Raw genomic sequence first — 17,453 nt, forward strand, 5'->3', positions numbered from 1 at the left:
TGCAATCGGCAGGTCTCATAAAGCAATAAGCGTTCATAATAATACCGCCGTCAGAAGGAACCGCATACTCTGGATGGATGTTTTCTTGTTGATGGATGTTTTCTTGTTGATTGCAAAACTCCTCGCAAACTTGTTCACAGGTGGTTAAATCAGGATTTTTCATTACATTCATGCACTGATTTGAAATGCAATATTTTCTGCACATTACATCGTGTGAATGAGAAATGTGTGCAGAAAACACTATCATAATCATATCTATGATCATGAAAACGCTTGATTTTTTCTGAATCCCCATGACGTATGTATTTAATTATCACAAATGCTAAGAAGATATAGCAATTTCTTCTTTTTAAATCGTAAACAAGATAATTTGTTGAGTAATATTAGGTTAATGTAGGTGATTTATATAGTAATAATAACTATTTTAATAGTTGTTCTAAATCAGTTTATTAGGTCTGTTTAGTTTTGTAAAGTTTAGCTGTGATTTGTCTATTATGAAACAATGGTTAATCGTTTGTATTGCAAATTCTAGCTTGCATATACATCCATAGATCATTTTGGTTTATTTTGTAACCACTTGTTTTTAGGCTAAAATATCATGGACTGCGATATACATATCACTAGACAATGTAGGAATGTGGAACATAAGATCAGAGTTGTGGGAAAAACAATACTTGAGACAACAATTCTACATGCGAATGTTTAAAAACACATCTCATCTTGTCTCAGAAGTATAGTTCCATATAATTTGATCCTTCTCATGCTTAATACAACTTAAAGAACATAAAAGTCACATCAATGTGTGTTTCATCAAGAGCAAAACAATCTAGAAAACAAGTAACCATGACAACCTTGCACAACATCTAGCAAAGGAGATGTCTGACACGCTTCACTAGCTTCACGATCCTTCCATTTCTCTAAAACCGTTTCAGCCACAACTGCAATACGATGCTGCATCACCGAAGCACCCATCGGTCCCACTAAATTCAACCTGGTTGCAGCCGAGACGACATCTCTCAGCGTAACAAACAGGTACGCCCTCTGAGAAGTCTCGGCATCCATCCCGAGAAGGCCACACACAAGCCCGAAGATCGGAGCGTGGTGGAAACGCAGCTCCTTGGAGGAGCCCAAAGAGGCGTCTCTGATCATCTTCAGAGATGGGATCTCGGTGAAAACCGAAGCAGCGATTCGGAACAAGGCTGATCCTTGGGAGATCGATGCCTTTGAAGAGACTTGGTTGGTTAAGGTAGCGTCGAGTAAAAGATCGAGTCTTTGCCATGTTTCTATGTCTGGAGATTTGAGGGAAGAGTAGACAAAAGGAAGCAACAAGCTAGCTGTGTTGTCCAAGACATGGATGATGTGGGTTTCGAGATCTGTCGGAGATGAAACTAACCGTGTCTGAACAGCTGCTTCGAGACCGAACGAATGAGCGAAGCCTCCGGTTGGTAAAATTGAATCGAGGAGTTGCCACTGGCTCCACTGCGAACAAGAAGAGGATCTTGACGCAACGCTCTCGCTAATTGAATCTTCTCCGATTGGTTTTGCCATCAATCGAACAGTTTCTTATCGAGAGTCTTCGAAAAGAGAGAGAGAGAGAGAGAGAGAGAGAGAGAGAGAGACTTCAGAGTCTGGACGGAGGGAGAGAACGACGACGACATCGGCGAGAAGACACTAAATTATACTTACATTTAATTATTCTCTTTTATTCAGTACCATATTGGTTTACGGTTCAATTTCAAATCAAATGAAAACCATGTGGGAACCAACGGAATTGCCTCTAAACCGAACCACACGACTATTTTTTGTCAATCGATTCCCATCAATTTACCTTCAAATCTAGATGTTTTCTTATAAAAACAATTCATCATAGACATATTAGTAAATTTGGGTGATCCATAAGCGTAGACCTAGGCAGAATATCCAGATGCAAAGATCGATCAAATTTTGAGATAGCGAACCAAAATCAATTAATATATATATGTTTTAATAAGCGAAGATTCGCTACATTCGACCCGAATTAAAAATCGAATGAGAATTCAAAATAATCAAAATCTAAGTATTTTTTTTTGAATAACAATAGCCCATTTCATTAAGAAGAAGAGAGTTCAGTACAGGTACAAGATAGAAGAGCAAGCCAACAAGGCCGCTTTTGCAAGAGCATCAACGACATCATTATGCTCACAGCGAATGAAAGTAAATGCAGAAAACGTAAAAGATAAAGATAGAGACTCGATATCGATGAGAACTGTAGCATCCCGGAACCTGAAAAGAACCGTCGGGATAGATTTTGGACAGGAGAACAAGCAAGCTGGTCGATTGGCTTAAGGTCAAGCATTCTAAGGTTGAACGGAAGGGTTAAATGGTCTGAAACTTGATATAAGGGGTATGCCTTGCAAGGAAAACGTGGATGCCTTGATTCAGATCATAAAAAAATGATTGTGAACAATATATGACGAAGGAATGATCAGAAATGATCATTAATTGTATAGTTCGGGTCAGAAAATGCACCAAGGGACTTATACGGATAGAATGTGATGCGGTGAGGAAGCTGGACGGGCTGGAGTAGCTAATCTACCAGCTGAATCAGCTGAACACTCAGCTAATCCAGCTAAACATTAGCTGCATACTCACTGATCAGCTCACACTAGCTGAACTACTAGCTGAGCTAGCTGGGCGAGCTAGCGGTTAGCTCTAACTTAGCTGACCTAGTTGGTTGGCTACTGACCTAGCTGGGTGGTCTGACACTGTAGGTGGACACTGAGACAGGTCAGGGGCGGATGGTAACTGCCAGGCCCAAGGGGTGCGATCTGAACCATTGATTTAATCAATGGCCAGAATTGATACCGAAAGGATGCAATGGTTAGAAAAGTAACCACCATTTCTCCTATAAAAGGAGGATAGTTTCGTGGCTTTCCAGGCACGCCAGGGCTTCCTACTACATCCTGAAACACAAAGAAAAACAGAGAAAAGACAGAGAGTTGGTCGGATTCAACATCCAAGACCAAGAGTGGTTTGAAGGCCATAAAGGAACAGTTTTGGGAGAGATCAAAGGGGAAGTTATGAACGACCCTTTGATAGTTTTTGATTCATGTTGACATCACCCAAAGCATCCTCCAGGGCCTGAGAACACACGCAATTAGTCAGGGAAGAAGTGGGATGGCCGGATTCCACTTCCTAAGGCCAAGATAGCCTTAAGGGGAGAGGTGCGTGGGAAGGTAGTTTCATGGGAGATGGTAACGACCATGTGATGGTGTTTGATCATGGATGATCACGTCTTAGGCTTCCTCTATGTCTTGGGAACACACACAAATATCCAGGAGAGAAGAGAGAAGGCCGGACTCCACTCTCAATGGCATGGATATCCTTGAAGGCGGATGCAGTGCAAAAATCGGTTTCATGGGAGTTCAAGGGAAGAGATGAGCGACCCTTGTATGGATCTTATCATTACTGGAAGTATATGATAAGGTCTGGATAAAGGCATGGCTTGGAGGATCATGGCCGTTCATGATAAAGAAGGCAGATGATCTAGTCAGATCATGTATAAGGTAACTGATTTTATAATTACTTTTCAGTTCATGTTTCTGTCTCTTGTGGTGCGGTTAAGGCTAAGTATGGCATGCCCCTTGAAGACCATATGTTGTGATGTAAACTAAGGATCCAGGACCCTGAGAGAAGGGCGGATCTTAGTTGATCTAACTCATCTGTGTGGGATGGAAGTTAGAGGCCACTCATTGGATAGTTATCATGGTGTGTGGTTGTTCTGATCATGGTGTGAATCAATGATCCGACTCATGGAGGAGACACATGGGGGTCCTAGTACATGAGAAACCATGTGGAGTGCAAGGTCCAATTCGTTTGGAACCAGCAGCAAGCCGTGGAGGTGAGTAAGGCCAGTACTAAGTGGCATGGACCACAAGTATGGGGCCGAGTGTGTTTATCCAAGGAAGGCCGTGTGTTATCTGGTCTTGGGCAAGGATGGACGACCTGATCCATAGGTGATGGATCAAGGTGTCTGATCTGTTTGATCAAAGGATGCACCGGTAGTGAGAGCAAGATTGATCGGGTTCATTGGGACATGGTTCCATGGCCGATTAGTTAAGTGTGAAGACTCATCAGTTCAGAGTCATGTGGGGTGGTTGGTTGATTGACTTAAGATCTGATGGGAATTATTAGTACATAAGAGGACTTGGGTTCAGGGGAGCATACGCTTAAGACATGGAGGCACTGAACTAAGGCCTTGGGCCGGTTCAGGAATGAAGTCATTGGCTTAGTCGGACTGTTCATGATCAGGATCCATTTTATTCGGGTCGATTCATTGGATTCTGATTATGAGAATCTCTTAGTTGGGATTTATCATAAGTTTTCATGAATTTTAATTAATTTTTGGAGCATGTTTGCTTGAGGTCGTTTTTGTAGCCGAAGACTTCCCAAAGGTGCTTGGTCTGTGGGGATGTTTGGCTGAATGACTAAGTACCAAAGGGAAGAGTTTATGCAGGTATAAGAGAGATGTACGAGTAGACAGGGAGCTGGTCGAAGCTACCTCGCAGCTCTATTAGCTGGAAGAGAGTAGATGGAACCTCAAGTGAAGTGGTTCAGCTCAGCTAACTGGATGAGTTAGCTAAACAGCTAAGTTAGCTGGGACAATGAGCTAACAAGCTCCGTGGATGTGGCAAAGGTATGATCTAGCAATGTTGCATAGATCTAGATAGAATGGTTGGGGAATGGAACCTCGGGTTTGTATGACTTGATTTGGGTTCAGGATCAACCTTGGAGCTAGATGGTAGTTGAGTATACTAACCATTAGCTGAGGTGATTCGACCAGACAAGTATTATATTGGTTTAGACCAATAGTTAAGTAGATATTATTCCGCTGTGCATAAATTGAAATGATCTGAGCTAAGGAATGACTAAGGTAGTCTTAAGCTAAGGTCTAGTTAGCCTCGCCTTATGGGCGACATTGTAATAAAGTGCAGAATTTTGAGAGGTTCGGTCAGTGTATGGACCAAACGACGTGAGGTATCGACCGTGGCTTAGGCAGCCAGGTCGGGGCCTTACAAGTTGGTATCATAGCATGCTTGATCCTGTTAAGGACAGTGCTCAAAGATGTTGAGTTCCAAACCGAAATTATTTCTGAACACTGAGATGACTTGGAACCTTAGCTGTGGTGAGCCAAGTGAGAGTTGAGGTAAGATTAGGTTTCATGCTTGTGAACGAGGAATTTCCCAGATGAGCCGGCTTAGCCAAGATGCACTCTCCAAGGGCAAGACCCTGAAAACAGGAAGGTTAGTTTATCTAGTCATTTGGAAGTAATAGACGGATTGGACGATGGACGCTATGCAAGATCTTTGTATGGATGATCTGGACCGGGGAAGTAACATGGACCAAGGAATGGCTTAGGTTGAAAGAAACGTGCAGCACTCTCTTGGAGGTTAGTGTTATCACTTGGTGGCCGTTCAAGTAACAAGTCAGCATGAGGCGGTTTTCTAGTATGGACTAAGATCGCAATACCATGCTGGTACAGAGGCTTGTGATCGGAAGGATGATCCAGTAATTGGTGTAAATCATAATTCCTTAGTGTCCGGGAAGGACTTAAGGAAAACAGAACAATCTGTTAACTCATAGTATGTGAGCAGCCTAAAGATTGGAACTGTTTGCTAGGACTTGGCTGGTGCATCGAGTGGCTTGGAGATGGTTGTATCTACTAAGACTTGAGTACGCAGTATGTTTCTAGGGACTGAATTTGATCTATTTATGGACTAAGATCCGAAATAGAATAAAGTCTAGAGTAGACGACATTCAAAAAAAAGACATAGACTTGGTGGACACTAGAGCCGCAACCTAGAGAGTTCGGCCAGTGACACAAGGTTTGTCTTTGGATATGATTACAAGTAACACTGGTATGTGTGCTTAATGGGCCTAGACTGTGGTTAGAGTAGCCAAGTAAAGGTGCCATAAGCAAAAACCAGAATGGACTACTTGATAGGATTTTTGTTAAGTCCCTATCAAGTGGGGGAGACTTGAGACATGTTGGGACATGTTGATAAAAATCAGACGTTTAGGTTGGGAGAAACCAAACGATGCATCTCATGATTTAAGAATCTCTAAGTTTGGTGGAAAAACTTAGTCAGGTAACAAGGTCTAAACCACAACAGAATTCGAGGACGAATTCATCCTAAGTGGGGGAGACTTGTAGCATCCCGAAACCTGGAAAGGACCGTCGGTATAGACTTTGGACAGGAGAACAAGCAAGCTGGTCGATTAGCTTAAGGTCAAGCTTTCCAAGGTTGAACGGAAGGGTTAAATGGTCTGAAACTTGATATAAGGGCTAGGCCTTGCAAGGAAAACGGGGATGCCTTGATTCAGATCATAAGAAATGATTGTGAACAAGGTATGATGAAGGAATGATCAGAAATGATCATTAATTGTATAGTTCGTGTCAGAAAATGCACTAAGGGACTTATACGGATACAATGTGACGTGGTGAGGAAGCTGGACGAGCTGGAGTAGCTAATCTATTAGCTGAACCAGCTGAACACTCAGCTAAACCAGCTAAACACTAGCTGCACACTCACTGATCAGCTCACACTAGCTGCACACTGATGTGTTGTGATTTTGCATAGTTTTAGCTTTGTTATTTCATATATATTCATGCATTAACCTTACATTTATTTGCATTTAGAGTCTATTGCATGTACATTTGCATCTTGTAGGTGTTGGATGAATTGTTTGGAGTTTTGGAGGTGATTAGAGCACAAAAGGAGCTTTCGAGGAGTCTTGAACCGAACGTGTGAAAGACAAGCATTGATGAAGGTCTTAAAGATATCTTTTGAAACTTGTCTTTTGGGAAGACATGGTAAATTGAGTTAGTTTTACAATGGAGGTGGTTTCAAGTCGTTTGGAGCTGTATTGAGGGATTTATGATCAAAATACTACACACATATCAGTATGACATTCCTATCGGCCACCCTAGCAACATCAACAATAGCCTTCGAATTTTAAGCCTTTAGACTCATTTTTATTCACTTAAAACCTATAAAACTCATTACTATTCATTATTCTTCTTATTTTTGGTATTCTAAAGGTGTGTGCAACATGGAGAAAGTGGAGAAAACTTTAATGAGTGAATTTTATCTCTTTAAAGCTTGCAACATGGGGGATGGGTTGTCTATCATGAGTTTGGTGGCTCTTTTGGCCTAACTTTCTCTACCTTTTCTGAAGAGGCAAGACTACTTTGGCCATATGAAGGGGCAAAAGGTGTTCTATAATGGAAGAAAGTGGAGAATAACTTTTATGAGTGTGTTTTATGCTTTATGCTTTCACATGATGGATGTGTTGTCATCCTCCTTTACTTAGGCTATAAAAGAGACTGCAAGGGGAAGGAGGAAGACACACAATACACAGAGTACAATACAACAAAGAGTAGAGAGTGAAAGTTTTATAGTTTCATATTTTGTATTTTGAGAGTTTGAGAGAAAACATTTGTTCTTGAGCTGTTCTTCATTGTTCATCATCTATTCTTGAGTTTTAATTTCGTTTTGCTTGTTTAATCCTTGTTTATCTTTATTCTCTGTTGTATCTACTTGAATATGCTTCAATTTATTATGAGATTAAGTGTTTTCATGGAGATTAGTGAGTAGTTTCCTTAAGAATTCATGGGTTAGGGAGATTAGAGTAATTTAGTGAAGATCTATGGTGTTATTGTATTAGATCCTTGTATGAACTTGCTTGTTGAGTATTTTTAATGCTTGTTTAGTCTTGATCACTCTAAACCTGATTTCTAAACACTTCTCATCAGACATGATTAGATGAAGTGTTTGAATCAACTCAACTAAGCTCTAGTGAGATTAGCCAAGGACACTTGATGTTAAAATTGCTAGATAGTTATTAAACTTGAACTTAAAGATTGCTTGATTGAATTAAGCCAAAGACATTTGATGTTTAATGATTTCTAAGCAAATGGACATTTACCTAGACATAGGACTTGTCTAAAATTGTGTTTAGACTTAAGAGATTACTTTGATTGAAAGCTTGTCACCTAGATTGGATCTTAGTTACTTGAAGTCAATTCCCAATACCCATGGATTCACTTGTCTAAATTGATTAAAACCTTGTTGTATTGCTCTGTTTGCTATTGTTACTTGTCACACACTCACCACTATTGAATCTGCTTAGCTTAAGAAATGACTTGTACTCTCACTGATTCACATCACTAGGACTGATTTGACATTCACCCCACTATACTACAACATTTGCAATAGGCAGAAAAACCTATTATCAAATTAGCGCCGTTGCCAATCCTAGTCTGATTGTGACATTGAGTTTGAGTCTTTGCTTGAGACTGAGTTTTATTTTGTTTTAAAGTTACTAATTCTACTTCTTCATCTACTTGTGATCGTAGGTGCATGAACCTAAGAAGCAGAGGCACTACACATCTTACTCCCTTGACAGATATCAAAACACTTGAAAGAGAGAACATGAGAAGGTTAAGACAAGAAGAGCAAGAGGCTCAGATACAAAGATCAGAACCTATGATGGAACCAGTTCCAGAACAACCTCAAGCTGAAGAGGGCAATGGTCAAGGAGCTGCCAACCTTCAACCTAGACAACCACAACGCCAAGCTAGGGCCATCGGTACGTAAGATCAACCTAACATAAATGGGAATAGGTTGGGCATTAGGGCACCGCCAGTTGCCAACAACAATATTCACTCACACTAGCTGCACACTCACTGATCAGTTCACACTAGCTGAACTACTAGCTGAGCTAGCTGGGCGAGCTGGCGGTTAGCTCAACTTAGCTGACCTGGTTGGTTGGCTACTGACCTAGCTGGGTGGTCTGACACTGTAGGTGGACACTGAGACAGGTCAGGGGCGGATGGTAACTGCCAGGTCCAAGGGGTGCAATCTGAACCATTGATTTAATCAATGGCCATAATTGATACCGAAAGGATGCAATAGTTAGAAAAGTAACCACCTTTCTCCTATAAAAAGAGGATAGTTCTGTGGCCTTGCAGGCACGCCAGGGCTTCCTCCTACACCCTGAAACGAAAATAAAAACAGAGAAAAGACAGAGAGTTGGTCGGATTCAACATCAAAGACCAGGAGTGGTTTGAAGGCCATAAAGGGGCAGTTTTGGGAGAGATCAAAGGGGAAGTTATGAACGACCATTTGATGGGTTTTGATTCATGTTGACATCACCCAAAGCATCCTCCAGGGCCTGAGAACACACGCAATTAGTCAGGGAAGAATTGGGATGGCCGGATTCCACTTCCTAAGGCCAAGATAGCCTTAAGGGGAGAGGTGCGTGGGAAGGCAGTTTCATGGGAGATGGGAACAACCATGTGATGTTGTTTGATCATGGATGATCACGTCCTAGGCTTCCTCTATGTCTTGGAAACATACGCAAATATCCAGGAGAGAAGAGAGAAGGCCGGACTCCACTCTCAATGGCATGGACAGCCTTGAAGGCGGATGCAGTGCAGAAATCGGTTTCATGGGAGTTCAAGGGAAGAGATGAGCGACCCTTGTATGGATCTTATCATTACTGGAAGTATATGATAAGGGCTTGATAAAGGCGTGGCTTGGAGGATCATGGTCGTTCATTGTTGGGGTCAAAATCGGTCACGACGGAATCAATGTCTGAAAGTCCGTAAAGATCGGCATGAACGTTTTCACGAAAAATAAACCTTCGGAAAAGATTTATTCTTACGAAGAGCCCTGCGGAACAAACACAAGACATCGGAGAAAAGCCCGAATAAGGTCGCACGGTCGATACGTAGAGACCGAGCACACATCTCGCTCGGTCGCTACGTAGCGACCGAGCGTCCGTCCCGCTCGGTCGCTACGTAGTGACCGAGCTCGAGCCAAGCTGGGTCGCTACGTAGCGACCGAGCGTCCGTCTCGCTCGGTCGCTACGTAGTGACCAAGCGTCCGTCTCGCTTAGCGACTGAGCGTCCGTCTCCCTCGGTCGTAGCGACCGAGCGTCCGTCCCGCTCGGTCGCTATGTAGCGAACGAGCGTGCGTTCCGTTCGGTCGCTACGTAGCGACCGAGCTCTTCCGAAACATCGATACGACACGAATCCATGCATTCTCGTCTACCCTTCGATGTTGTCTCCCGAAGACCGTAGCGAACTCATTTCATGTTTTCCGCCATTCGAAGCATCAATCAAACTTTACGATAAAAGCCGCGGAAAGTTCGTTTTTATCGAAAGAAGTCGTAATAAACGCTTCAAGTCGAAAGACGGCCCAAAGGGACCTAAGGCATGAATCGAAGCCCACCTTACGATTTCTTAACCAGCAGCCTGTAAACCGTGGGACGGTTTACGCTTGGTTCGCAAGGAAAGATAAATGTCAAGTTTCCGCAGATAAATACGAAATTTTGAAGATAATTACGAAGATCGGGAAAAATGGAATATCTCAATTTTTAGGCTATGAAGGCTTAAGGGCAGAAGGGGAAAAGCGTAAACCGACCTAGGAGCGAGTATATAAGGAGTCCTAGGCAAGAGGCATGAAGGACAACTTTTTAGACTCAGAACTCTCGGGACTTAGAAACTCTGAGGCATTATTCTCGACATGCTCTGTTTCCATGACTAGCACCCGATTACCAGACGAACGTGCACAAGCAGTTCGATCTCTTTGTTCACTCTTGAACTACGTTCAGCTTGATCCTCGAAAGGGGTACGTAGACAGCCTTTCATAAGGTTCAGTCCGAAATCAATCAAAACCCTTTTCTGTATTTTCTTCGTCTTTGTTATCGAACTACGAGTAAACTAGGTTTGAGCTTTTAGGCCGCTAGAACTAGGTAACTCCCTGACAGCCTTTGCGGCCAAAGCTTTTATGATCTCTTGTAATGATCGCAACGCTCTCACGCGGACTCGAAATAAGATCTATTATTTTCTCTAAACTCGTTTGTTATCTTTTCATGATTTCCGCATATATTTGGTCACTTGCCGTTGGCTCTCGCAGAGATCCGGGACCTCTGGGAAATTGGGGTTTTCCTAGTTTCCTAATTTAAACGTAAATCGACAGTGCAAATTTTGGTTCCCACATTCATGATAAAGAAGGCACATGATCTAGTCAGATCATGTATAAGGTAACCAATTTTATAATTACTTTCCAGTTCATGTTTCTGTCTCTTGTGGTGCGGTTAAGGCCAAGTATGGCACGCCCATTTAAGACCATTTGTGATGTAAACTAAGGATCCAGGACCCTGAGAGAAGGGCGGATCTTAGTTGATCTAACTCATCCGTGTGGGATGGGAGTTAGAGGCCAATCATTGGATAGTTATCATCATGGTGTGTGTTGGTTCTGATCATGGTGTGAATCAATGATCCGACTCATGGAGAAGACACATGGGGGTCCTAGTACATGAGAAACCATGTTCAGTGCAAGGTCAAATTCGTTTGGAACCGGCAGCAAGCCGTGGAGGTGAGTAAGGCCAGTACTAAGTGGCATGGACCACAAGTATGGGGCCGGGTGTGTTTATCCAAGGAAGGCCGTGTGTTATCTGGTCTTGGGCAAGGATGGACGGCCTGATCCATAGGTGATGGATCAAGGTGTCTGATCAGATTGATCAAAGGATGTACCGGTTGTGAGAGCAAGATTGATCGGGTTCATTGGAACATGGTTCCATGGCCGGTTAGTTAAGTGTGAAGACTCATCAGTTCTGAGTCATGTGGGGAGGTTGGTTGATTGACTTAGGATCTGATGGGCATTATTAGTCCATAAGAGGACTTGGCTCCAGGGGAGCATACGCTTAAGACATGGAGGCACTGAACTAAGGCCTTAGGCCGGTTGAGGGATGAAGTCTTTGGCTTAGCCGGGCTGTTCATGATCAGGATCCATATGATCCGGGTCGATTCATTGGATTCTGATTATGGGAATCTCTTAGTTGAGATTTATCATGAGTTTTCATGAATTTTAATTAATTTTTGGAGCATGTTTGATTGAGGTCGTTTTTGTAGCTGAAGACTTCCCAAAGGTGCTTGGTCTGTGGGGATGGTTGGATTAATGACTAAGTACCAAATGGAAGAGTTTATGCAGGTATAAGAGAGCTGTACGAGTAGAAGGGGAGCTGGTCGAAGCTACCTCGAAGCTCTATCTGCTGGAAGAGAGTAGATGAAACCTCAAGTGAAGTGGTTCAGCTCATCTAACTGAATGAGCTAACTAAACAGCTAAGTCAGCTGGAACAATGAGCTAACAAGCTCCGTGGATATGGTAAAGGTACGATCTAGCAATGTTGCATAGATCTAGATAAAATGGTTAGGGAAATGGAACCTCGGGTTTGTATGACTTGATTTGGGTTCAGGATCAACGTTAGAGCTAGATGGTAGTTGAGTATACTAACCATTAGCTGAGGTGATTCGACCAGACAAGTATTATATTGATTTTAGACCAATGGTTAAGTAGATATTATTCTGTTGTGCATAAATTGAAATGATCTAAGCTAAGGAATGACTAAGGCTAAGGTCTAGTTAGCCTCGCCTTATGGGCGACATTGTAATAAAGCGCGAAATTTTGAGAGGTTCGGACATTGTATGGACCGAGCGACGTGAGGTATCGACCGCGGCTTAGGCAGTCGGGTCGGGGCCTTACAAGAACTCCAAAAAGCTCCACAGGATATGACTTCGAGTTTATAACTCTGTTGAGCTCATGAGACTCGGATCGAAACCAGACGTTAGAGAGGGAGAGGTTGACTGCTGATGTCGCACCTCTCGGAGTGCTAATGCTTCCGCTAGAAGTGTTGACTTCACGTGGGTGGTGCAGGTAGAATCTTTAACTTTAAACGTAGTCTGGTCTTGAGCAAGGGTCCAGCCCAATCCCGCCTTTTGTGTGTCCCGACTCCACGATGCATTTGAGTTGCAGACTATTGTTCTTCATGGCGTAGCTAGGGTAGGTGTAAAGGGGATTTTGTGTGTGACCCAGCGAGTGCTACCTTCCACTTGCACTGCATACTGTTCCTTTGCTCATGTGATTTTGAAGCTTTCGAAGATGATTTTGTTGCGAGCAGTCCATATGTGCCAGAAAATCCAAGAGATTGTGTCGTCAGTCTGGCCGGTCGGGGGCAGACAGACATTCATTTTGTCTGCACCAGCGCTTGATGTATAGATGAGAAGCTGCTAGCATTTACATGTGCCTTTAGTGGAACAGATTTCAGACCTGCATTGCGAAAGGACATTGGAAGAACAGATGAAGTGCTGTTTTTGTACCTCCACAGTGAGGACATGATTTGGGTTTTGGAGATAAGTGATTATTTTGGAGCATTTTGGAGATATTTGGAGCAAGCACCCGAGATGACCATCGAGATCGACAATCGGTCAATATTGGAGAGCTAGAATCGATCGATACGCAAGTCATGGTATCGATCGATAGCGAAGCGTGCAGAAGCCCGTTTGGTCACAGCCGACTTGAAGCCCAAGATTTCACTATTTTACAAGATTGCCCCTGACGTGTTTTACCCTAATTATATAAGCTTTGCCGCCATGTTAGAGGCAAAGTTTTCTTTCTTTGTGTTTCATTGTTTTATTGATAGATAGGAGAGAAGATTCAAAGTTATAATTTGTGATTGGAACTCCATTGATATTTATCTTATTTATTCTATGAAGTTTTTATACCTAACTATTGTTATGAATTGATTAGCCATATCTGAGTAGTTCTCTTGTTAGATTTTAGGGTTTAAATAGGTTAGGAGAGATTAGCCCCAACTATAGATTGCTGAGTTGTGATAATCATCTTTAGAATTATTCATTAATGTCTGTGTCTAGATTAACTACCTAGAACTTTCCCTAAGATTGATTGATAAAATCCATGGCTAATTATCATCCTGAAAACATTCTAATTGAACTTTGTTTCTTGCTATGAGCAAGGCGAGAGCTGATCTAGTGAGCTTAGTAATCATTCATTCAACATGTGCATAAAGCTTGACTAGAGCGCATCGATCGATATCATACTTCAATAATCGATCGACGGTGCAAAAGGTGTACCGATCGACACTTTCTATAGATTAATATAACGAAAGTTGAGATCATAGATCTAGTTAATAGTCAACAAGTCAATGCTCACAAAGGCCGAAAGACTTGTTGATCAAATAGTTGAGCTTTACATTATCATGCATGCAACTCATTAGGCATCTATAGGATTATAATTCCAACTTTCCTGAATAAAAACCTTAAGTCTAGCTATTTCTTTTCTAAGCACCAAAACTTGCTATTAAATACTTGTTCAATATAAAACTGCAATTACTTTCAAAACTCTTAAAACCATCTTGCTTAACAAATCATATTAGAATCTCTAGGTTCCCTAGCTCCCTGTGAATTTGATTCCTAAGTATTACAACTCAACCTCTTATTTGAGAGAGTATAAATCACTCCTTAGGGTAATTTGAGTGGTATCAGTACCATTTGAAGCTAGGATCCGCCGGGGTTGGTATCGCTCTCGAGGGCCTGTCATTTATGAACGCATGATAGCCTGATCTGACACTGTAAACACCAGATTTCGTTCGTTGCCAAGCGAAGGAGTCTTCTGCGTTTAGACGGCTTGGTTGGATCAAGTAAATGAGATGTGCAGTCTCGGGGAACAGGAGTTCAACTTGTTGCTTATTCCATAAAATAGATACTCTGGTTAGCAAGTAAGAAACCACGAGATCACTTTGAAATTCCATTGTTGGGCCGTAGGGGATGATATGTTCTGAAGAAGAGATCCATGAGTCCTTCCATGTATGTGTAGTTTCACCATTGCCTATCACTTTACATAGTTGCTTTTAATGAAGGTCACTGCATGCAAGCAGACTTCGCCAGCCATGGGAAGCAGTCGTTGAACATATCGTAGTTAGAAAGGGCAAGCTATGATAGTATGTGTCGAAAAGAACACACGCAAGAAAACAATCCGGGTTGTGCACCAGTCGCCATGCAAGATTTCCGAGCATGGTTACATTGAAGACGTGAATGTAACGGAGGCCTAAACCCCATCCTCCTTACACAATAATAAGGAATCCCAAGCCACCCAACAGATTTTTTGGTCGAAGTTTGAGTCCTACCAAAATCGAGTCAAAGTGGATTGAATCATATTACATAAGCTTCTGGGCAGCAAGAAACATGACATGGAGTATGTCAACGTTGCCGTCAAGACTGCCTTGAGCATCGTAAGCTTCCTGGCTGAAGAGAGACACCGAGAGGACCAAGACACTGCCTCTTTCTTAACCCGATCGACAATGGCAGAGAACAAATCACGCTTCTTTCTTGTAAATATCTTTGGAAGTCCTAAATACTTTCCAACACCTCCCTCTTTGGTGATACCAAGGCTTTGTTTCACTAAAAGTCAAGTGGCCTATGGTGTTTTAACCGAGAGGGAGATGGAGGATTTGTCGCCGTTGATTGATTGTCCTGAAGCTGAGCCATAGTCTTGTAGGATGGAGTTTAGTACTGAGCAGCTTTGGTGGGTTGCGTTGATGAAGAACATGGTTTCGTCTGCAAAGAGAAGGTGGTTGATCCTCGGTGCTTGTCGCGTCACCTTGATGCCTGTCATCTCACCGCTTTCTTGCGTTTCCCGGCACAGCCCGTATAAGACTTGTCCGTAGAGAATGAAGATGTAGGGTGAGAGCAAATCTCCTTGTCTAATACCTCTGTGTAGTGTTACTTTCCCCAAGGCTTAGTCATTAATCAAATAGGAGTAGGAAACCGTAGAGACGCACTGCAAGATCCAATGATTCTGATATACCATGTATTTTACCTACTTTTAGCCATGGTATATATGTGTTTTTAAATATATTATAGTTGTTTTTGATTCTTTTTAGTATGTTTTCAGGTTTTGGACTGATTTGGAGAAAAGTGATGATTTTGGTGTATTTTGGAGATAAAATGATAAAGACCCGTAGCTGACCATCGAACAGCCTAGTGATCGATGATTGAAGATGACAATCGATCGGCACACACACTATGTTGTCGATCGACATCGAAGCGCGCAAAGGCCAAATTTGGTTCCAGCCGACTTTAAGCCCAAGTCCTACATGAATTACCAGATAACCCCTGACGAGTTTTAACCTAATATTTATGTGCTCTGCCATTAATCTAGGCAAAACACACTTTCATACTTTCATACTTTCACACAGAAAAATACTTAGAGTCTTAGGTTTGGAGAGAAGATCCAAGAGCTCATTCAGAGATTTGTGATTGGAACTCCAAGTTTTTCTACTCTTATATATTTATGTAGTTTTCATATTTCTTTGTTATGAATTGCTTAGCTATGTCTGAGTAGTTCTCTTTGCTAAATTTAGGGTTCAGATATCCATGAGGGATTAGCCCAAAATATAGAATTGCTAAGTATTAGGATATCCATCAATTAAACTGTTCTTAATGCATGTGTTCTAAAATAGCTAACTGGGACCTTGTCTATAGATATTAAGGCGCAAGCGGACGCTTGGTTCTCTGTCTGAATTAGTTTACATTGTGATAGGGTTGCAAGAAACAAGCGGAGGCTGATTTAGTTAAGCCTAGTGAACAAGTCATACCCGCATGTAAAGCTTCATGGAAGGTACGTCGATCGACAACTCAGTAGTCGTATCGATCGATGGGCTGAAAGGTGTATCGATCGACAATCCTTAATTGGTATCGATCAACACTTTCTCAAGACCAACAAGCGACAACTGAGGTCTTAGATAGTCTAAAAATACAGAAGTTGATCGACTATTCTTACTGTTTGAGTTCTAGAATATCCAATATATGCTTAGTATCTATATCTCTATAATCTTGATTGTCTGAATAGAAACCCTAAGTCTAACGCCTTTCATATTTGTCTTAAAACCCCAATCAATCAACCGAAAAATTACTTGTTCACCACTGCTATTTAAATTAAACTTGTTTGCATAGCTTAACCACATAACGTCTAGATCTTTTGTGTTCCTTAGCTCCCCGTGAATTCGATTCCTAAGTACTGGAAGTCGACGTCTTATTTAAGAGAGTAAAAATCACTCCTCAGGGTAATTTGAGTGATATCAAATTTGGTGCTGTTGCTAGGGAGCTTCGATCGCCATTAGATCATATTTAGTTAGGTATAGTCTAGGTTTTTGTACTTGCAAAAACTGATAAGTTTTTTTTTTTGTCTTTTCAGGTGCATGTCCAGCAGTACCGGAAGCAACAAGGAACAAACACTTCTTTTTTTAGATCCTGCACGTTTAGAATGCTCAATCCACAAGGAAAAACGCACCGCATCGATCGACAACAACATCAGTTTGTCGACCGACACTCGCCTTCCACCGTAGACCGAGACTACTTTTCCGTCGACTGCCTCTACCCACCCGACATCGATGGACATTCCACATCGTACATCGACCAATACTGAGCCGTGAGACATGGTTGCGTCTATAGTTCTAATTGAGGACGCGACTGCAAACCTGAATGACCAGGAGGGTCGTCTGCGTAATCCAGCAGGTCAGAAGATAGATGATCAGGGGGTTGTAAT

The 17,453-nt window shown here is 42.1% G+C and overlaps 1 protein-coding gene across 1 annotated transcript; it reads right to left on the reverse strand.

Moving 5' to 3' along the window:
* Nucleotides 1-720: 720 nt before the first annotated feature.
* LOC106425619 (urease accessory protein F) lies at nt 721-1,720 on the reverse strand. The gene has a single exon (XM_013866339.3). The coding sequence runs from the start codon at nt 1,546-1,548 to the stop codon at nt 811-813; it is 738 nt and encodes a 245-aa protein (XP_013721793.1). The 5' UTR covers nt 1,549-1,720; the 3' UTR covers nt 721-810.
* Nucleotides 1,721-17,453: the final 15,733 nt, after the last annotated feature.

This window comes from Brassica napus, chromosome C7, assembly GCF_020379485.1.
Source record: "Brassica napus cultivar Da-Ae chromosome C7, Da-Ae, whole genome shotgun sequence".
Lineage (NCBI taxonomy): Eukaryota > Viridiplantae > Streptophyta > Magnoliopsida > Brassicales > Brassicaceae > Brassica > Brassica napus.

Coding starts and splice junctions, on each gene's coding strand:
- LOC106425619 (XM_013866339.3), bottom strand. CDS start 1,548: ATGGCAAAACCAATCGGAGAAGATTCAATTAGCGAGAGCGTTGCGTCA.